Source organism: Lissotriton helveticus, chromosome 8, assembly GCF_964261635.1.
Source record: "Lissotriton helveticus chromosome 8, aLisHel1.1, whole genome shotgun sequence".
In the NCBI taxonomy this organism is placed as follows: domain Eukaryota; kingdom Metazoa; phylum Chordata; class Amphibia; order Caudata; family Salamandridae; genus Lissotriton; species Lissotriton helveticus.
The window spans coordinates 927,655,252-927,678,442 of record NC_136069.1 but is presented as its reverse complement, the minus strand read 5'-3'; the positions used below and the strand labels follow the sequence as shown (position 1 = coordinate 927,678,442).

At 41.9% G+C, this 23,191-nt stretch overlaps 1 protein-coding gene across 1 annotated transcript in view; it reads right to left on the bottom strand.

Moving 5' to 3' along the window:
- LOC144773828 (interphotoreceptor matrix proteoglycan 2-like) overlaps positions 1-23,191 on the bottom strand; it is an 815,142-nt gene that overhangs the window by 466,280 nt on the left and 325,671 nt on the right. Inside the window, exon 4 of the mRNA XM_078658923.1 lies at positions 11,884-11,915. Coding sequence (XP_078515049.1) covers positions 11,884-11,915 — 32 coding nt within the window. The remainder of the gene's footprint in view (positions 1-11,883; positions 11,916-23,191) is intronic.

Below are 23,191 nucleotides of genomic sequence, written 5' to 3'. Positions count from 1 at the left end.
CACCTTTCTAACGTGGTTGCCACTTTTGAGAGAAGTAAAGCAGAGGGGCTAGAAAGAGCACACTGTTCTAGCACTATTGCCTATAATATGCTGCTCAGCTATAGTGAAGGTGTCTGCAATATTTAGCTTTCTCAATGGGTGACTACTACTGGTACTGTCTTGACAAAACATAATAATGAATCTGGGTTAAAATTATGAGATTAAACTCATTTCAAACCAGTCTTGAGTATGATAGATAATTATAATTCTCAATTGGGCAACTCCATGGTGTATCAACAAACAGTCAAGTAAATCACAGGCCTCTTTGTCATTTTACACCTTTTGAACATTATAGTGTCCCACAACTGTACATCTAAGCGTGCTGCTGGCAAATTATGTGGCACACTACCAGAAAATTAAAGGGAACCCAACTCTAAAGTAGAGCAGAGGGTGATGGAGCTAGCTAGGCTCCTAAGCAGGTGGTTTTCTGCAGAACTAGGACACTGCTCCCATTGCAGAGCTAGGTGTGGCAGCCCTCAGAGTGAATGAAATGGGGCAAAGGCCCTTAGTGTGAGCAAAAGGGCTGGGGTGTGGATTGGTTGGTCAACCATCTGTGTGCTGCACCACACTAAACCCTGTCACCAGCGGGAATATCAAGAAGGCGCTACAGTTCAGAGAGCGGATGGCCTGATAGTGTGTGCTTGCCTGAAGGACATGCCTGAGAGCGCGAGCCAGCAGATGTGGGGAGTATCCCCCAAAGAGAGAAGTGGTCAATCGGCACTGAGGGCACAAAGTCCTGGTTAAGTGCGGCAAATTTTCGAGTCCAGGAATAGCAGGAGGTGCCAAAATGGGGGGCAGCATGGCATGCAGGGCCTACATGAACTGCTCCAGTGGATGGCAGCAGCCTAGGGTGACTGTATAGGTTAGGAAATCAGCTGAGCAACTGAGACCGACGAAACATCACACAGGAGTATTTCCCATTGGAAGTTTGCACCACCATGATGCCTGAAGAAGTAAAAACGAAAACCTCCAGAGAAAGAGACTTTTTTGCCAGACACGGACAGCTCTGCACCAGGACAATAGAATGGACAGTGAAATGGAGGGTCCTCACACATTTGGCCTGACCCCCCCTACAGCCAGTGATCCATGACCTCATGAGGCTCCTGAAGTCAACCGTGGGACTCCGTGACTGAATAGTCACAACAATCAAAGGAAGTACTGAAGAACGCAAAGGGAGAGTATGAAGGCACAAAGAGCAAGATGAGGGGATGGAACAATTAATCAATCAATCAAGTCATATTTGTAGAGCGTGGTTTGCACCCGAAAGGGTATCCAGGCACTTGCTGCAGGTCTTATTAGAAGAGCCGGGTCTTGATCCCCTTCCTGAAATCGGTCAGCGAGAGTGCGGTGACGAGGTGGACGGGAAGGATATAAGTGTCTCACCTCACATGGTGAAAGTGAAAAAAGCACTCAAAAATAGGGGAGGATTTATAGAGTATAGACAGCTTCAGGAAGTATGCCATCCCAGCTCAGGTCCTGCTGGAAAAAGTAGCACTAGACTATGCATAGTCGACCTCGCACCTGGGAATACTGGGCTTCCCTAAACAGGAAGATGAGGAAAACAACTAAGTACTCATCCAGCAATTTCTGAAAGTGGTAATAAGGAGTGAAGTCAACATAACCCCTCTAGGAAATCCACCTGATGACTTGCCTTCCAACAAACAAACGTGAGAACAAACCATCAGACAGTGGGATAATCCTGACGACAGAGGGAGGCAGTCACACATTTGGTCTCTTCGAACAACAGAATACAATACAAGAGGTCACTGTTCCAAATCACTGAGAGAGCTGGTGGCATTAGGATGCTATTCCTCAGTTTGGTATCCAGCATGGGTTTGTGTGTATGAGTGATGAGAAACCGTACACTTGCATAGTCCCCTAGGTGACAAGAGACTTTTTTGCAACAAAAAGACAATTGCAGACTATGAGTAGCAACAGAACAGAATAGATTAACCCTGACAGAGCACTGTGGACAGAGGATAGAGGGTTTAGCTGACACTCCAGGGAATGAGCTAGTGTTGTTTCTTTCTCTCACCACTCCTGTCACTGAGCATACAGTATGTGCAAGCAAATCTTTAAATATAGGAGTACAGAGAAGCTGGAAAACTTGAATATTGCATTGTTGTTCTTGAAAGTACTTTGGCTATGTACCTAATAAAAAGATTTAAGCCACACAATTAAAGGACAGGTTGTTAACACTTGAAGTGTTCAAATATATCTCTATCAGAATTTTTCATTATGCAATGATCTGTTGATTATCTCTAACTAGCTAAAGGAAATAAATATGTCGCCACCAACCAGTGTACTTTCCTCCCTACTGCCTCACACACCTATAGCCAGCAATACCATAAATTTGTCAAGCACATCAGTCTTGTATTTTATGCACATTTATTTAGAAGCGCCATAATATATTACGTGAGAGATAACAATACAGTAGTTCTCCTTACTCTCACCAAATAATTTGATTTACAAGTCTATTAAAATCAATTAATACAACATAATTAAATGACTTTCTCTACACCCGGTTACTGTCATTTGAACAGGACCTAAGGCAGTATTCATGTTCTCCCCATGTAATAGATTGGTAAAGAAAATCTGTGTTTTTTTACTAACAAAACTCCTGTTTTGGGGAATTTGTTGCTGCAAAGCACAATACAATACCAAGAGTGCTGTTAATGTTAGACCTGGCACCCTTGGTATGGTTTGCCCTGACTTATTTACTTCTGACCTCCTGTTTTGCTGACTTTATTTTTGCTGGTCTTAGTATTCTGGGCACTTTATCACTGCTAACCAGTGCTAAAGTGTATGTGCTCCTTCCCTAAATAATGGTAACATTGGCATATCCACGATGGGTACATTTAATTTCTTATACGTCCCTAGTAAAGTGCACTACGTGTGCCCAGGGCCTGTACATTAAATGCTATTAGTGGGCCTACAGCACTGATTGTACCACCCACTTGAGTAGCTCATTAGACATGTCTTAGGCTAGCCATTGTTGAGCCTGTGACGGAAATTATGATCTGTTTTTTCAACCTGGTAAATTAACCCTCTTGCCAGGCCCAAACATTCCTTTTTAAAACATATGTTCTTACCTAAGGTAGGCCCTGGACAGCCCCAAGTGCAGGGTAAAGAGTATTTAAAAATGTGCACATGTGCTTTTAAGTTTTACATGCCCTGGTAGTGAAAAACACTTGAATTATTTTTTCACTACTGCAAGTCCTATCTCTCCCAGAGAATATCATTGGGATTACTTTATTACATGTTATAAGTGTAATTTACAATTGGGAAAATATCAATATTTCGAGTATGATGTCTCTGGCCTCGCAACTTAAAATCACAACAAATGGTAAAATTAGATTTTAAGTTGCAAGTCTGAGAATGACACTTTTAGAAAGCTGGAATTTTCTTACTTTAACTTTGTGCCTCTGTCTGTCCCAGAATACTCATCTGGGGTGGTTGACAGCTGGGCTTTGTGCATTCCCTCTAGACAAGCTACACAGAAAGAGAGCTTAGGTGTGTCTGATTGGCCATTTGCATCCTGATGGGCGATCCTGGGCTGGATAGAAGGGAGGAGCTGACACTTGCACCTGAATAGGACTGTGCCTGTTCCCACACAAAGAGCTGCATATCCCCCTGCAGTGAGTCTGCAGCCAGGGCAGGAAGGGCAGGGACCTTGTGCACTTCAAAGGCTCTCTTTGAAGTTTTCCCTACTTCAAAGGCACATCTGGGTATAAGTACTGGACCCCTTACACCACCAACTCAATACACGTCTGGATCTGAGGACATCCGGCCAGAAAGAAGGACTGCTCTACTGCTGAAATGACTGCCACTCTGCTGGACTCCTGATTTGCTGTGCCTGCCCTGCTGCCTGTAACCTTCCGTGCCTGGGAGTTAAAAGGACTGGACCTGCATATCTATAGCCTCAAGAATTTAAGAAACTAAAGTGCTTGCTGGCTTGTCTCCTGTTTTGAAGTCTCAGGGATATTAAAGACGTCCGTCAATTCTCCTGCAACTTATGGAACTCTGCCAACTGTGTACTTACCCTGACAAGAGGTACCAATCCAGTCCTGGGCCCTTGGAAGCGGGTTTACTATCTTTTTGCAGCAAATCCAAGCATTACCATCCTTGTACCAGTCGCAACTGACACATCTCACCTCAGCGCCGACGATTGTTGCTGCCACCGGAGACAAGGACATCACATCCCCAGCTGTGCGGCTCGATGATGATGCATCGCCTTAATCGAGAGGGGTTCGACAACGACACATCTCCAACTTTGCGGATCAGAATTGATGCGAAAGGGATCAACTCCGATGGATCACCTCCTCTGTTCCTCATGAGGGGCCTCTGCATCAATGCATTTGCTCCACCCTAGCTACTATTTTTAGCGGGACAAGGTTGGTCTCTGTATCAGACCCAGGCTCCATCGTGGTCCACCTGAATTTTCAGATTTGACCTGGTCAAGAGCGATCAGATAGCCCTGGTTAGCGCTTTATGTTTCTAAGCCAGGGGTCTCCAACCGGTCGATCGCGAGCTACCGGTAGCTCGCCGACCCTCTGGAAGTAGCTCGTGACTGCTCTCTAATTTAAAGACTTTGTTGTTAGCATTTATTTTGTATCCCTTCATTGTCTTTTAGGGCTTTCAGCCCTTGCCCGCCCTCACCCATACCAGCTGCTGAGATTGGCTGAATTGAGCTTAGCTGGGGTGGGGCGGGGCGGGCCAAAGAACGTGACGTTCTTCCTGAAGTCACGGGACCGCATTTTGTAATTGAAGTCTCATCCTCCGGACAAGCTGCGCAGGACTGGTAAGTGTGCCCCTGGCCTGGATTTATATAGCAAGATAGTTTGTAAAAACCCTGGGCTAAGTGCATGTAAGCCTACATGGTTAGTTAGTAGTCACGGGATCCTGAACTTTGATGCCAGAAGTAACCAGAATCAAAGCCTTGAGGCGCAAGCTGTATCAGAGTTTTAAGAGCACCCAAAGACTTATAGCGCTTAGCATTGCTACATATCTTGTTTAAATGTGAACCCTTTTAGTGTGTAGCGCTGTCCTGAACATTTGAAAAAGTGCCACGAGGCATCCAGAGATGCTACAGGCCGAGCCGTGACAATGTCTGCCATCAGAGTAAACTTTGGAAAGAGGCCCCTGGCGTGCATTCAGATGGGCTCAAGCATTCCGCACGATCTGTTGTAGGTGGGCAACTAGAGCCAAATTTCGGGGGGGGGGGGCTGAAAAAGATTTTGGCGGGGGCTAATTCTTCCAGCCGTCACAAGAGTGGCCGTAAGAAGGTGGGAACACACAACAAAAGCCTCACTTACAAGTAAACTGTCTTTTAAAGACCTGTTAAGTACTCGGGTGCGGCTGCAATTAATGCTCGCCAGCCCACAAAGCTGTGTCAGCCCGGGCTGACACACACGACGGGGGGAGGGTCGGGGGGGTAGGCTGAAGCCCCGTGAGCCCAATGAGCGCCTGGTTGTAGGAGCTTGGAAGGATGTGCTCGAGTAAACAGTGGTGGATTCTTTGGCCTCTGCTACCATGTCACGGACTGGGGGAGCACTGCTTAGTCAGTGGGTACTGTTTTCCTCATCTTTCTAGTGGTAAAGCACGGGGCACGATGCTCACCACTTACAAGATGGAAGCCTGAGTCAGCCCTACTGGTCGGTGTGGTAAACAGTCTGGGCCTAACCTGGCGTTTAAAATGCATTTCAAGCACCCCCCTGCATCCATTGTGGCGTGTTGTCTCTGCTGTGAGTGTTGGGGGCCGGAATGTTGCCTCCCACCCTCCCCTCGGCTGGGGGTGAAGTATGTCTGCCCGGTATGTTCCAGGGCGAGGAGCGATGGAGACCATTTCTGCTGCTCGTAGATCAGGCCTGCGCAGCTCCTCCGCTACTGAATGTTTGGGTCACACATGGGTGGGGGTGCATGTGCACAGAGGGCTGCACATTAGAACTGTTCCAGGAAGGCTGGGGTGTTGTCTCTGCTGACAGGTCGGGCTCTCGTCCCTATTGCCTTCGAAAGGGTTGGCACTGCGTCTCTGCTGGTGGGGGGAGCAGGGGGGCTGCATTGGATGGACAGTTATCTGACCTGCTGGTCACCTCGGAGGTACACTAACACCAACTTTCTGCCTGAAACGTCCATGATACCTCCCCCAACCAAGGGGCTTTCAAGGGCCCGAAAGGAAACGCTGTCTCACCCCCTCATTACTCGGTGGCTTCGTTGTTTAGGCTGCCTTAAGGCCTTTGATTTTAACATCAGCTGCCACTGCGCTTTACATCTGCCTTCAATAACAAAGCGCGGTGGCAGTCGACCTTAAAATCGAAGGTTCTTGCAGGCACTGAGCTGCTACCACGGTGGAGGGGGCCAATGTTAAAATCAAAAGTGCTTGCCTGTCCTGAAGTACTTTCACTGACTACAGCAAGCTTTAAACTTTGCCTTTGTGTTGTAGTCAATAAACTTCAGCTGCCCCTGTGCTTTATGATGTCTTCTTTCAATTTTAAAACTCAGTGTCAGCCGATGTTGAAATCACTGATCCGATCCTCCCACAACAGGCTCTTCACCTCTCTGTCCAGTCCTGTCACTACCAGCATCTCGTCGCCCACACAGTTATCATTATCATGTTATGGGACACAGTGGGTAGCAGTGTGGTGAATGAGGTGTGAGACAGATATACAGTTTATTATGTTATGGTTTTCAGTCTGCTGACAGCTTTGAACAGCTCCATAGGTCTATGTATCTTGTTCAAACCACAGTATGGGCACAAAAAAAATAGCGTTAAGGCAATGAATGAGGGTGTGGTAGGTGACTCTAAAAATGCGCGAGATGCTTGGACTTTAGTAGCTCACGACGATTTTCACTGACCAGAAGTAGCTCTCACTATAGTAAAGGTTGGAGAACCCTGTTCTAAGCACTATATTTGCAGATATTCTTTAAAAGTTCATAACTCTGGTTCTACTTATTGGATGTTTGTTGTTGTGATCTTTTTTTAAAATTAAATTAAGCTCTATTTTTCTCACCTGGTGTTGTTTATTTTTGTGAGGTGTTTTTACTGCTTTAATGTATTAAGTGCTGTGCAAATACTTTACACATTGCCTCTTAAATTTAGTCTGACTGCTTCCTTCCAAGCTACCAGAGGGTGAGCACAGGTTAAGTGAGGGTGTGTATCTGGTTTACCCTGACTAGGATTGTCGTCCCTACTTAGACAGAGTGCATACTCCTGCCAACTAGAGACCCAGTTTCTAACAGTTGGTAGGACCAGTAGATTATCAAGTACACATTTACACTACGTTTCGACTGCCTTCATATTTTTACCATCCTCAGGAGTCTGTTTAGATGTTTTTTCAAAAGTTATTCATGCCAACTCGAGAGAGGGTACATGATGACTTTTCCTTGTCAAGAATTCTTTTCTACTAAAGTTCTTCTTTGCCATTTATTTATTTAGACATTATCTCTCCAACCAGTGGTTAAATTATAGTGGGAATGATGAGCATATCTTAGGACATTGAGTAAAATTACCCCAGCATGAAACAATGGACCCTTTTTCAACACCAAAGCCTAAACATATGGCCAAGCGTTAATAGGCAGCATGACTAAAGTAACTGAAAAAAAGAACATGACAAACCTGGACCATAAAATGGCTACTGCCCTACAATCGTTTAGTTCATATAATTCAACTGGGAGATATGTTTACATGCACTTGGAAGAATATTTGCCTAAATATTGTTCAATTATTTTTCTCCTTGGGCCTCATTCACAAAGTCGCTGGTCATATATTACCACAAAAAAATAGATAAAGGGGCAGTAATCATCAGACCATAAAATCACCTATGACTATAAAATCTGCAAGAATGGTGGATTTTCTGCTGTTTAGAATTAGTGGTGAGAATGTGAGGAAAGATGTGCATTGATATTCATAAACACTCCACACAAATTAAACAACACGTTTAGAGCCAGATGTACAACCGTTGTTTGCCCTTACAAACAGGAGATTGGCCCGTTTGCGACCACAAAAAAGGGAAATTGCATGTACAAATGCTATTTTGCGAGTCACTGACTCGCAAAATAGCGTTTGGGACTCTTGCTATTAGGAAGGGGCATCCCTTCCTAATAGTGAGACTCACTGCCATGTACTATTGTTTTGCGACCGCATTTGTGGCTGCAAAATACTAGCAGTTTACCACCAACACCAGTAGGTGGTAAACCATTCGCAAACGGAAACGGGTCCCCAGGGAACTCCTTCCCCTTTGTGAATGGGTGCAAACATATTTTTTATGAGCAGCTCCCTTAAAATATTAACTTGAAAGGTTAATTTTTCTTTTTTAAATGCATCCCATTGTCCTTTAAGAAAATGGGCTGCATTTTTTTTTTTAAAACTGCTTTATTGAAAAAGCAGTCCCAGACAAGATGGTCTGCTGGCCCCAGTAGGCCACCATCCCTGGTAATGCTAGCCATTCCCAATGGGGTAGCAAACTGTGCTTGTCTCATGAATATTGATGAGGCAGGCAATATGCAACCCCATTGGGAATCGCAAACAGTGTTTGAGACACTGTTATACATTGCATTTTGCAAGTCGCAAAATGCAAGCGTCGTACATCTGGCCCCTAGTCCAGAAAAACATGAATTGTGAATACAAATATGATGGGAAAGTGTCCAAAGCATCCAATTATGTTCAGTGAGTGTTGGCTGAAAGCTTTAAGTCGGAGTGTCTTTCATGTGGAGAAGAAAATGCAAATAAAGTAAAATAACCAAATGCTCATTTCCAGGATTTTTAACCTTCAGATTGTCAGTACTGTGGACAATTAGCAACAGTAAGTGTAAGAGAGCAGGAGTAGCTATGGCGTACTCGTCCTTGCGATTCTGGGAATCAAGAAAAATGAGGAATTACTTGAAAATCATGGGGAGTAATCTACCTTTTCTCTTACCGGGGAGATTTAAATCAGCACATCATTAAGCCAAAAAAGTGAGTACCTCTTCAACGGAAAGGAAGATAGCAAAGCAAAAATGGAGTGACTTACCCACAATCCCGGCAAGTACTTGAAATAAAAAGGGAAATGAGAAAACAGACAGACATTTATCAATTTAGTACAAAAGCATGCTAAGCCATTTAGTCATTGTAATACCCTCAATTAAATACTAATTAAGATATTGGCAATGTCGGTTGCACCCCTCTATTTAGGGCAAGGCTAGTGTCACACACAAGGCTAGTGTCACAGACAGTTTTTTCTTCCTAGGTACCATGCAATATACTCCAGACCTGGGAAGGAAAATTGTGGAAATCTCCCTGACACACAGGGTGACATGTCCTGAACGTTAGGGGCATTCTTTTTCACAAACAAACCCCCATGTTTAGGGGGTGTTGTTGCTGAAAAGCAAAATACTATGTCAAGAGCTCTAAATGAATAATGAATAAGGAGCTGTGGGTATCATTTACCACAAACGAAAAAGCATCCACTGATCTACAGCACCAGCAAATGCACTTTTATCACGGAAATTCATGAAGGACAGGCAGCGATGTGTACATATGGCAAGCAGTCCTCTTCCTAGGGTTTAGGAGGGACATGATGCCCACTGACCTGGCAAGTTGGCAGGCTACCCACCTATACTACAATTAGCCCTTATAACACAGCAAGAAAATTCCGAATTACAAAGCACGAGGCTGCACTTAGTTCCAATGATAATTACATTAACTTAACCAATGGATGTGCTACTGTACTATAGAAAGATAGAACAGATCAGAACATGTGAACAAATTCATAACGTTTTTTATGTCAGGTTATCAAATGTGAAATACGTGGCCACGTGGGAGTGCATTACAAACCAACTACTGTTAATTGATAAGAAATCCAATGCAAATCCAAAAATTCACAGTTTCGTTTTCAATTCTAGTCTAATTTTTATTATGATCACAGTTACCATCCTCACAGTACTACTCACAGTACTACCCATGAACATGAGGGCATCAAAGTAATTCCAGGTGACTTTTAAGAGGCATCGGATGTGCATTTGTGCAACCAGGAAGTACTTGTACTAAAAATTATAGACTTTCATGCTAACATTTGATTTGATCTCTATGCATCCACTACTTCCAAATTCCTAACTCTTCTTCAAACAGTCATGTTTCATAGGAGGGCGGAACAAACTGCTCCATGGCTGTATTTGAACTGTACAACCTCACTGTTCCTCCCCATAATAAACATTGATTGCTAATAGAAGCTTGAGTGTATTGATCCGTGCTCTGTGGTGATATCATTGGTGAGGCTTCTTACACTTTCCATTTTATGCACACTGTCGTCAAAGCGAAGGATTGCACTTTACAGCAGTGCAACATGTGACCTGCTGTAAAGTTTAACTTTAGTTTGAACAAATAAATCACTCTATTGGTTACTGGTAAGGGGATGTTACAGCCAGCAGCGGGAGAGGAGGGGACGGGGGGGGGGGGGGTGTGCAGGCCATGTATCGCCTCTGCTGCTACAACCACTAAACCCCTTTGATTATAAATCCCATATTAGTATAGCAAATTCTAATTGATCTGATGTTTAAATAGATCGTTTCATTTTTTTAAAAAAAGGATGGTTAGATGCTTGCTTTCCAAACAATTAGCCCTTCCTCTAGTTTCACTTTTTTTTTTACCTTTCCTCCAAAGTGTGAAATTTTAATTTTACCCGTAAAATGTCGTGAAGATCAAAAGTGGTATTTTCACAAAGTTACATAGTTTACTGCATTGTAGAACTTTACTGGAGGAAACATTCTCCACAAAATGTTTTTATAGGTCGTTTTTCTTGCAAACCCCACTTTTTTGAGGGACTTTTAACCCAATTATTACACTTTTAAAACGTTTCCAAATGTATAAAGTTGCAAATGCTTTTTTTAAGTCAGTAATTTGGTAAAAGTCATTTTTTCAAATCTGCACTCCACTAAATATAACCCTTACCCCAATGAAAGTACAAGGATTCGCTTTCCGGCCACCATGCATAGGATCATTCCTGGAATAATGCTCTTCATTAATCCCTGGTCTAATTTAGCAATGAACAACATCCACATCTATTTACAAATGGAAGGTCAGGTGCCTCCATACATGAAGGATAATTCATTTTCAGAGCCTGCTGGCATCTACTCAACCCCTCGGGCTTCTAAGTCCAATTGGTCTAAGTCCATGTGATATTTTCAGCTTTACAAACTTTGGGGCATATTTACAAAAAGTGGCGCATCCCTGCATATCAGCAGTGATGCGCCACTTATTGTGCGCCATGCCTCCGCCACAATGGATGCGCCGCATTTACAATGCGCCGCACAATGAGGCAAAAACGGCACAGATGCGTCACGCATCTGTGCCGTAAAAGTGGCGCATTGCTGGAGCTGCGTCGCAAGTGCGACGCAGCTCCAGCAAGGCTCATGGGTGCCCGATCCTTCAAATGCTGCGTCAATCCTTACGCCTGCTTCAAGCAGGCGCAGGGTTTTGACGCAGCATTGGCCTAAAAGTGACTGAGTGAAATCTTGTAGATTTCACTCAGCCACTTTTAGGAGGCGTTCCTGCGCAGGAACGCCCCCCCTGCGCAGGAACGCCCCCCCTGCGCAGGAACGCCTCCTTATAGCGCAGGGCTTTACAACGTGACGCATCTCCCAGATGCGTCATGTTGTTAATACCCCGCACCATGGTGCATCTTTTGCGCCGCCGCTGCGTCACAAAAGTGACGCAACGGCGGCGCAAAAGAGGCACAAGGGGCTTGTAAATCTGCCCCTGAAGTGTTAGATTAGTTGTCCTTCAAATAAGTTCCCACTCCTTGGAACGTTTCCACTGCCCGAAACACCACTCATACTATGAAATTTCAAGAAAAAAAATCTCATTATTACCTTGCAGTAGTTTTCTTGGCAAGAGACAGTTTCTGTTGGAAATAAAAAAAAACGTGGGTTACTTGTAGAAAAAGTGAACGTGAGTGATTTCATTCACACATTGTGGCTCTGATCGTTGTACCAAATTATACCTTGGTTGCTACTTCATCATCCTTCTGTGGTGGAGTTATGATTGATTTGGGATACTCATTTCCACAATCATAGCCACTGTAGTACAAGCTGATAAGCCACAAACCAGAAAAAACATATATTATGCCTTACCTTTAAAGCACTCGATGTGTAAAACACAAGGTCTCTGCTTTTTTGCACCACTGTCATTGAAGATTGCACCAACATTTTGGGATTACATGGACTTCATTGGTGCTGGTACAATTCTTCAAGCACGTTTTCATTGTCTAACAATGGCACCAGTGTAAAGATAGTATTTTGCACCAATATAATCTAATAGTCAGAGAAAGATTACACCCCTACAATGCAACCTGTAGATTGTGGCCCTACCTGCCCTGATACAATCTCTAATGGCAAGAGAAATTACCAGCAGATCACTTAAGAATCATTCTTTGCTTTGCTTTTAACAGTAATTGGTGAGGTCTATTGCAATTTTCATAGCTCCAAGCAGATACACAGCCAATCAAAAATCAACATAAATGCACCAGTTAACAGAGTAATTAATTCCACAATCCCTGATAACTAAAACGGGGGAGTAGATTCTGTCAGTTATTAAGCCTTTAAATTCGAATACTGGATTGACCTCACGTAAGTGTTGGAGTGCCAAAATGAATTTCAGAGAAAGGAGTTGCCATCAAAAAGCTTTTATATCCGAGAAAGGAGCAACAATATTCTGTTGGAGACATTAGCAAATTTGGGAATAATGTTGAAACCGGGTGTGAAAAAACTGGTTTCGGTGGGGGAAGATATTAGATTCGAAATTATTAACACATACTATAAAGTATTATCTAGAGACCTGGAAAGGTTAGATTATTATTAAAAATGACATGTTGCGGATGTTAAAGGGGTCACCATTTCATAAAATTAGATTTAAGATCTGCTTATTATTAGATCCGCCTCCTACCAAGGAGTAGATTTTTTTCACCACAAAGACGGGGAGAATTTCATATTAATATAATATAGTTTGTGTTAGCCTGAGCAGCATCTTTATCCCAGATTTAGGTGCAGGACTATAAATCATTGGATGTTATATAGAAAAGGTTAGTAGCACCAAGGTAAAGTCAATTTAAATTTACATATTTGGTAAATAAAAATGTATGGTCCGGTTTCACAAAAGGGCGTGGTCCAAAAATGGAATTGGTACGAGCTATCAGAGAATCACAAAGAATGAGTTGACACATAATTGGATTTGCTAAAAAGTAACATTGCAGGTTGAGGTAATAATACTTTTGAGCAAATCTGTTCACAGGGGCAGGTTGTGGGGGTGTTCCAGGGAGTGAATGCCTGCCTAATGAAGTGAACACCCACAAAGTGGGCACTCTCAAATTCACAAATTATTTGCGGACATATTCCCACCGTTCATGTAGTTGAAGGTATATTTATCTCAAAGGGAGGAGTAAACCTCTATCCAGAGTTGAAAAAAAAGGGAATGCACGCTGTATTTGTTGGGTACGTGCCGGTTTCTCCATGGAAAAAACGATTTTGTAATGGAAAACAAAATAAATGCTTAGAAAATGCAAATGAATGTGATATCTACACATGCATTCAACAAATGTACATTTGCCATTGATTTATGCTTGCAGAAATGCTTTCACATGTGAGTGACTTTTGGCTCACAAAGATTTCGAGAGCTGTTCCTGAGAGTTCACAACAATCTCAGCATCCCAGGAAAACTCATGAGATTCCCTTAAAAAAAATTCCACCTGTAGGTATAAGCTTATGAGAGGAGATCTCTGGCTTTTATTTAACAAGCACATCCAGTTCCTCCCAAAATGAAAGAAAAACTCAACAAAAGATTATTATTAGGCTGAGGTTCAGGTCTTAGCATTAAAGTGTTATTTTTAGAGTAAGGGATCGAGTGAGTTTTAATATTAGCATTACGAGTAGGTATGTACGGTTAATGTTAGATTCAAGGGCAAGGTCTGTGTTCATTTTGGATTTAGCTTTAGGTTTAAAGTAAGCATTAGGCTTAGTTTCAGGCATCAGTGTTACTAGGATTTTTAGATGAGATCACAGGGCTTTGGGTGATATTAGTGTTGGATTTAAGCTTAGGATCAGAACTAGTGTTAGGTGTGTGGTTATTATTAGAGTTAACTCTGAGCTACAGATAAGCGTAGACATAACATTAGCATTAGCATTAGGCTTAGGTTAGGCTTCAAAGTTGATTTATTAAGCGTATTTTTTGTTTTGTTATAGGATTATAGCTTTTTGGTATTATGTATAATGACGTATACTAATTGTCCAAACGTTCCATTGAAACACTAAAACATTCAAATACAAATCATATTAGAAGTGTACAATACAAACCACACGCAAGTGCAGATGGTAGAGAAATGACGGACATAACTTGGAGCGACCCAAAAATCACTCTGGAAATTTGGTGCCATAGAGATCACTTTGCCAAATGGGGAATTGAAATAAAAATAACGGAAATAGAACGGTATCCTGGCCCACTATGCTCAACAGCTGAGCCAATATTGACAATGGCCCACGGACTACTACGGGGAGCTGTGGGATCCACTGTTAGCACCCAGGAGAGCTGGTCTAATTTGTGCATTATTCATCATGTAGCAATCTAATCACCCTGCAAAAGCCGGAAGGTTCTTTTTCCAAACAAATGGGGCATTGAGACCAAGACAAATGTGGCATGAAAAAGCAACTAAAAAGTGTGCTCCAGGAACATAAATGGGCTAGGCAGTAAGACTGAGGAGGCAGACCTCTCAACATTCCTAAAGGATTTTAATATCTTACTATTTCAAGAAACTTGGTCCATGGCACCCACATTGATCAATGCTTTTAAAGAATTCTATCAATGTGCCACCAAGAGAAATGCCTTGGGCAGAGCTTCTGGGGGATTATCAACATATCTTAGTACCAGCATACCATAGATCTATGAATTGATTGAGTTAGGACAAACCTGGATCCAATGCATCAAAATTGTATTACCACAGAATCCTTCCAATGATTTGCTGCGCAAATATGGGAAAAATTCACTATTAATATGTATTGTATATATTCAGTCAGGTTCAAAGGTAAAACAGGAGAAAATTGTGACCCTTAAAGCCCTGCTCAAATCACTGCAATTCACTTTTCCACATGCAGGCATCGTGCTATCAGGTGACTTCAACATGTTCTTACTACAAGAGGATCAAAATCTGATCAAATAACAAAATTAATTTAAAGGGAAAAGCATCCATCCTGTAGTCACAAACTATTGCAAAAAAGATCGCCATGGCAAACTTTGTGCATCACTATTTTCTGAAATAGGGATGATAACTTTAAACGGACATCTTCCGCAGGATAAACCAGCTGCACCAACTAGAATATCTAAGTAGGCCCACTCGGTTCTAGATCATACAATAGTGGACTCAGAGTTACTACAAACGATCTCCAATTATCAAATAATGTATGGACTAGAGAGTGATCACAGTCCTCAGGTAATCAACCTTTGCATTCACATTCCAAGAGCAGCTGAATGCAACGATCTGTTGGAAGTCCCCAGTCCATACAATCTAAAAAGGCTTGTGTGGAACGACAAAAATGCTTGTACAGTAATGAATTACCTAAAAAATCATATGGCGAACACACAAGAACAACATTTGATTCAGCCATGGGCTAAGTGGGAAAATATGATAGAGATGCTCAGTGAAGAGCCTTGGCGTAGTCATTTCTGGTGATTTATCCATGAGGCCTCAGATAAATGCTGTTACGTCATCCTGCTTTTTCCACCTGCGTAGGATACGTATGATTAGCAGGTTCCTCACCAGAGATGCACTCATACTTGTCATCATGGGTCTCGTTACGTCCAGAATTGACTATGCCAACACTCTGTATGTGGGAATCCCTGCTTACCATCTCCACAGGTTGCAGCTGGTGCAAAACCAGGCAGCACGCCTAGTTTACCATCAGCCTAAACATCAGCACGTCTCGCCGCTGTTGCGGAGCCTGCACTGGCTCCCGGTGGCTAAGCGTTGCACCTTTAAACTTGGTTGTACGATTTTCAAAGCTCTGTCTGATCAAGCTCCCGCCTTCATCTCTTCCAGCCTGAAGCGATATGTGCCCCTGAGAGATCTCCGCTCCACCTCACACAACCTTCTAGTCATTCCTAAAATCAAACGCATAAAGCACGGTGGTCTCTGTTTTTCTATTCTGGCCCCCAAAATCTGGAATTCCGTCCCGATTGCTTTCCGACACTGCCCCACCTATGATTGCTTTCGTAGGATGTTGAAAACCTTCCTCTTTCAGTCAGCGTTCGAGTAACCCCCGTTCCTACCTTCCGCATTTGTCATGAGCACCATGAAACCGTCTGGTGAGCGAGCACGGTACAAATAATTTTAACATAACATAACATAACATAACATGCTTAGCTCCAAATTCTAATCACAAAAAAAGCCCCAGGAGATTGCACCCAGGACAATAACATCAAATTCGAATAGCGCATTAGCAGGAAAGAAAAGGCAGGTAAATTGGGACATAGGAACATTACGTGGTAATGCTCCAGCAACGAGAGAAAGGACAAAGCACCAAATATACCAGCTAAGGAAGACCTACAAACGAGAAGTTCGGATGGAAAAAAAATTACATCAAACAGAAATATGGTTAAAGTTGCTGCAGACAAGCAAATCAAACAATAACAAGAAGTTCTGGGCGGAAATAAATAACATAGCTAATGGCTCCTTCCACCAACACAACGCAAACATTTTAGAGGCAGATTGGATAGCTCACCTAACCGAAAACAATAAATACTCAGTGATGAATATTGATCAGCACACCCGCATTACCAAAAAAATGATCATCTTGAAACAAAGCCTGAGGGAAATTGGCTACGAATTAACCAGGTTGAGACAGTATTAAAAAAACTCAGGTCCAGTGGAGCACCAGGCCCTAATGGTCTGCCGAATGAGCTTTTCAAACAAGATAATCCTTTTTGGGCAGAATTCTTCACTCCACTATTCAACCACGCCTTCCAATTAAATACCATACCGGCATCATGGAGAGGTAGCAGTCTACATCTGATATTTAAAGCTGGCATTAGATCGGGACCAGCAAACTACAGGTTAATCGCACTTATCGATGTAGAGGCAAAATTATATGCGTCAAATCTCCTTGAAGACTTGGAAGAATGGGTCACTTCCAGCAAGATTTTCCCAATCACACAACCAGGACATTGTCTCTCCTAGTCGAAAAAGCAAAGCGAAAATCCATCAAATTGTACACATGCTTTGTTGACCTAAAAGCAGCGTTTGACATGGTACCCAGGGATCTTTTGTGGCAGAAGATGGCAAAATGGGGCATTCCACCCCTACTACTTCGGGTCATAGTTAACCTGTACACATCAACCTGGGTTCGGATAAAACTAGGAAACGGGGAAAAAAACACAGCAAGGATTCCTACGCATATTGGTTTAAAGCAATGATGCATGCTAGCTGCTAGTCTCGTCATTGTTTTTACTGCAGATTTATACAAGAGGCTCGCAGAAGTCCAAAGTGATCCTCCAAAAATAGCCCATCGACAATTTAGAAGTTTGCAGTATGCAGATGATATTGTTCTATGCAGTCAGACTCCAGTAGGTTTACAGCACCTGATTTCGAAGCTGATGAAATACACTAAGGAGCTCGAACTGTCGCTAAACCACAACAAAACTATCTGCTTCTCAGCAAATACCGGTCCCAACAGGGAAAAAAAAATTGGTGTGCAGCAGGAAAAAGCATAGAGCAGTGAGTCTCTTACAAATATCTGGGAATGGTAGCTGACTCAAGATTTACACTTAAGAATCACTTAAACAACAGAAGAGCACATGCAAACAAACTTCGATTTGCATTAAACACACTAAAAGCTAAACTAAAGTGTCCATTGAATTCCCATTTGCTAAAAGTTGTTGCCGCCAAATTCCTCCCAACCCTCACCTATGGCTCAGAATTGTTTAAAGGTCAAGATGCCAACGTTTTGAATCTTCAACAATCAGGCCTATTCAAACAAACGTTTCGGATTTCGCAGTTCACATCGCAAGCACAAGTTTGCTTGGAATTTGGACTATTCAATCAATATCCGGTAAGGCAGGCAGCAATAATAAAAATGTGTTGGGAATTAAAAGCAGCTCAAGAGGAAACCTTACTCTGACATTGCTGGACAGAAATGCTAAGCCAGCCGAAAGGAGAAAATGACTGGCAACCAGTACTCGATCAAGCCCTGACAATGCTCAGTATGCATGATGCATGGGCCAGCAATCACAGCTTCACTGCATTCAAAAAAATAGTTATCAACGCAGCAAAACAATAAGCTTGGCTAATGGACAAAGCTGCTATAGCAAAGAAAAAACACTGCTGGATGGTCTTATCTACATACGAGATCTGAGCGCCACAGCCGTACCTCGTCCAACACATAACCATTAGTCCAGCACTTGTTACTTGTGATTCGATTGGGTGCTTTTAGCTCCAAGGCCAGGTCCCAAGTTGGAAACAATCATTACCAACAAAGCAGTGTAGACAGGCGGAAGAAACAATTCTACATTTCTTGTGTATTTGCCCAGCGGTGAACAATCTGAGACTGCAATATTTACTTCACACATCCTGCTTTCTCCAAGTTAGATCATGTCGACCGGCCGTAAAGTCACTTCTGAACAGCCAGTCGTTCCAGATTTCGTGCATGGCTGTCAGATTTTTGCATAAAGTCAGCATATTGTTACAAAAATCAAACAAATAACACTAACAGGCATGACTGCTATATCGCCCTCACACAGTTGCACAGTTGGAATCCTGGTCAAGGATACCAAAGGCCGAGTATGGAACTATAATACATGATTATCGAAGGACTCTGATGACGAACAACTATTCAGATATTAACAACCATGTCATATATCACACTATAAGTCTCAATGCCCTTTGCGCAAGAACTCTGAACCTTATTCATTGTCCCAGTAAAAAGCCCATCTTGTATTTTGCACATGACTACAGCCATGAAATCGAGGACTTTTAATGTATAGCACTAGCTTGTATAATTAGCGTCATGTCGATCTTGGTCATTCCTACCGTCTTGTCGATTAATATATTTGCATTTTGCACATGAATCCATCCATGAAAATGAGGATAATTAATGCTTGGCATTATTCTGTATATTTATCATACTTGCATTTTTTACACGTTTTTAGTCAAGAAACTGAGGAGCCGTAACATCCAGTTGACATTTGTAGTTTTGCACATCAATTCAGATATGAAACTGAGGATGATTAATGCTGATCACTAATCTGAATACAGATGTTTTCTATTTTAAACAGGAAAGTTTGGATATAATTGTTGATTTTTAATGCATAATTCTAATGGTTTTAATTAACTAGACACAATACAAATTCTTCCTTCTTTTGTAAATAGGAAAGTTTCGACAACATTTTTGATTTTTAATACAATAATGTAATGGTTTTAATTAACTATACGCGATAAAATCTTACTTACCTACTAATCGTCCAATGTATAGTCTGAAATATTTCTTCACAAAACAGTTTAATTTTAGAAGCAAAGGTTTCAATTCAGAAATAATGTTTTGTGAGAAGGAGTAACTTATTTTGCCTACCTCTTGACGCCTTCCTGAGGTTAAACAGTTGGCTAGTTCTTCTCTTGGAAGAAAGACTTGCAAATCTAACCCATTGAGCAGTACATAAGCAATGGGTCAGACTGTTGGAGGTTTAGGTGGGTCACAAATGGTGAGCATTAGGCCCATACTTACATATTTCTAAATGTTTTGTGCAATTGCACATTGACATAGTTGATAATATTCTACAACAGCAATATGCTTTTTAAAATAGTGATCCCTGAGTATTGTATACATTGGCCAACAAAAACCGTGTAATAGTGGTCTTACAAGTGCCTCGTTACAAAATATGAATCGCATTTAAGACTTCCATCAACGATAGTTCTATAAATTGTGCAGCTGTCCACAAATTAGGTAGGGATGCCCAAATGCATCAGGTGAGTTCAATTGCTGCCATTACACATTTGGGAATTTTAGTCAGAGCTCCGTACTTCTTTAAATCACTTTCCTTAATAGCTATAATACGAAACACTATAATAAAAAAAAGGTGTGACCTGAAAGCAGAGCAGTCTGTTGAGGTGTTATGTAATTCTAATTCCTATATTGTTTCAGTAAATTGATTTGTGCTGTTGTCAGATGAACTTGTTTGTGTAATATATCTTTGCTGATTCTCTCAGACAGTTAATTACAATTTAAAGATATTAACAAAAATTCTTACATATGCACTGTTTGTGAATCATATTGGATTCAAATGAAATCACAAACAACTCACTAAAAGTATATTCTAAGTTAGAATAACGTAATCAATTAAATATAAATGCTTTGGAAAGTCACAGTCAACATTTTAGAGGCAACTATACTCCAAACCAAAACATTTTACTGTGGCGGTGAAATAGTCAGTGTAGTAAGACAACTGATTTCATAACATGTGATATTTGCACGTTTGCCCCCCCCCCCCCAAAATGTACATAATCCATATACTGCAGTCACCACAGAGTTTCAAAGTCAAATATAGGCACAGAGATGCAGTATGAATTACTTATTAGCCCAAACTGACTTGAAATATCATCTTTACAGTTTTGGATGGTTAAATCTTATAAGCGATCCTCAATTCTGTGTCAGCGCTTCAGAGTTGTGTATGTTTGGTGGTCAGAGTCATGCCCGAATGTATATTAAAACAGCTTGGGATGATGTTGAATGTCTATTGAATTGGGACAAGCTGACCATTATGGACATTTGGAGTCTTCCTAAACACTTCGAGCTGAGAGGAACCATGCACCTGCATATTTTCACACCCCAATGATATCTGTAGATTCCTCAGGTGAGTTTGTAAGCACAGGCTAAAATAAAAGTGGTTGATGATAGAATAAATGCACTTTCTTTGTGTTGTTTTTTTGCAGATAAAATGGACTCCTGCTTCCAGCACTGGTATTAGACTGTGAGTAAAAGAGACGTATTCTGATATAGATGACCCAGGGGCTACATATGTGTATGTGATGTGATCTGAACCATGAATTGTTGTTGCCAAAATGTAATTAATTGTGTCATCCAACAAGCATGAAAATGATCTTACTGTAAACATATACAATTTGTGATGTCTCTTTAAACACAGGCTTTTTCTCCGTCTTTCTTAGAACCGCAAGGTTTATGACAAAATTACTAACCGGAACAGTGATACTTGTAGTGAAGATATTCAGGCTAACATCTAGAAGCTGGAATCTTCAATTTACTATTTATAAAATGCATTGCTACTCGTGATGTGAATTGTGTTTGAGACCATTTTCTTAGTCCTGAATTGTACCTGAGAATGACCACCTGATATGAAGTTGTCACTCAGCGTACAGCTTCTCATAGAGTCTCTTAGGTTGAGGTTCTCAAGCATCATTGACCAGTTTACAAAATTCATCCTTTTTGTCCTGATCACCATAATTTTTTTGACTGAGGCTGGCGGTTACTGACTTTGACAGTGCCCTGGCTCTGCTAACCAGGACCAGGGCCAGTGCTCTAAAGGTATATGGTAATTGGTATAGTTCTAATTGGCAAAGACAACCTACCTGTAAGTCCCTAGTATATGGTAGGGCATGTAGGTTTAGAGACACCAGTAGACTTAATGCACTTAAGAGTGCACTGATGTGGTGTCTGGTGTCATTTTAAAGCCAGGCCTGCCTTGCAGGCTGGTTTTATATGATAACTATGGCCAAATTCGACTTTGGAATTAAAAGTACTTCCAAAGTTCAAAACGACCTTTTTATTACATTTCAGTCATCCCTAAGATCTACCCATATTGTATATGCCCTGTTAGGAAAAACCAGCCAAATCCACTTTTCCCTTTTGTAGTGCTGCTAGCCCCATAGGTTAACATGGGAAGGCTTTATTAAACTCAATACACCTTTTGACTCGAGCTAGCTAGACATATCATTCAAAGTTTCAAAATAATGGTTTCAATAAATCTAACACCTTGCTAAAGTCAGATTTATTCTGGGTCACAAATATGCCACTCTTCTCAGGAAGTGCTCATAGCAGAGGGAGATAAATGTGCCGCTATTGGTTGGGGTGTCCCCCCCTTCTGCCAGTCCAGAATGGAGGACAAATATGGGAGATCTGCAGTAGCTCCTCAGATCTCTGCCTGAAACATCAGAAGAAGAAGGATTGCCTGCCTGGACCCTTGGACTACACCGCAGAAGGCTTGCCCTCAGAAGGACTGCACCGGCTGCAGTCACAAGGCTCCACAAAGAAAGGACAGTGCCTGACTCAAGTGAAAATGAGTGGGCTCCCTGATCAACAACAGGTCCCCAGGAGCTGGAAGAAGTCTCCTGCCAATCCAAAGCGAGGATCACCCCAGCTAACCAGTTGCAACTGGATTTTTCCTGGACTGTGCAGGTGCATTGTGAAAAATTGAGTCCTAGCCCCCAAGGGGCAAACCAGAGTCCTTGAACTCTTGGCTGGTGCTACTGGACCCTGGTTTCCCCCCAAAGGAACCAAGAAACTGCAAGAATTAAAAGTTTGGAAACTTTTTGGAAAGTGTGTCAGAGAAGCTCAAGGATGATACCGGCTCAACATTGAGTCAAGCTGCTGTTGTATACTCACCTATTGGATCAACCTTGCTGGTTCGTCTTGCTGAAAAAAAAGCTCCAGGCAGAGCTCAGTTTGACGTTGAGAGGGAAACCAATGATGACTGCATCAGAACGTTCGTCACCGTCAAAATGTTATGTCTTGATTGTTTTGCAGTGTGTGACCAATTCCGGTCCTGAGGAGTCCCCCAAAGACTAAGGGTTTTCTAAACGCGTTGACCGAGCTAGTTTGAAGGTATATTAAGTTGTATAGACTATAAGTAGCCAACAAACATGGCAATTAGCATGTTATTTTATTACAGAATCCCAACTAGCTTGTAATGGCAGAATCATATTTTGACTATTGTAAACAGGATATTGGTGCCATTTACTTTCATTAGCAAATGAAGGACTGGTCTGCCTATCAATTGTTATGTTTTTGTATCTGAATGTCTATTACTTTGTATGTGTCATTGTAACTGCTTAAAATGCTTTGCAAATAATTTGAACAGGTTGTTCTTCCATGTAAAACATGCTTGCAATGTCTATGACTGTTTCTCAAAGAG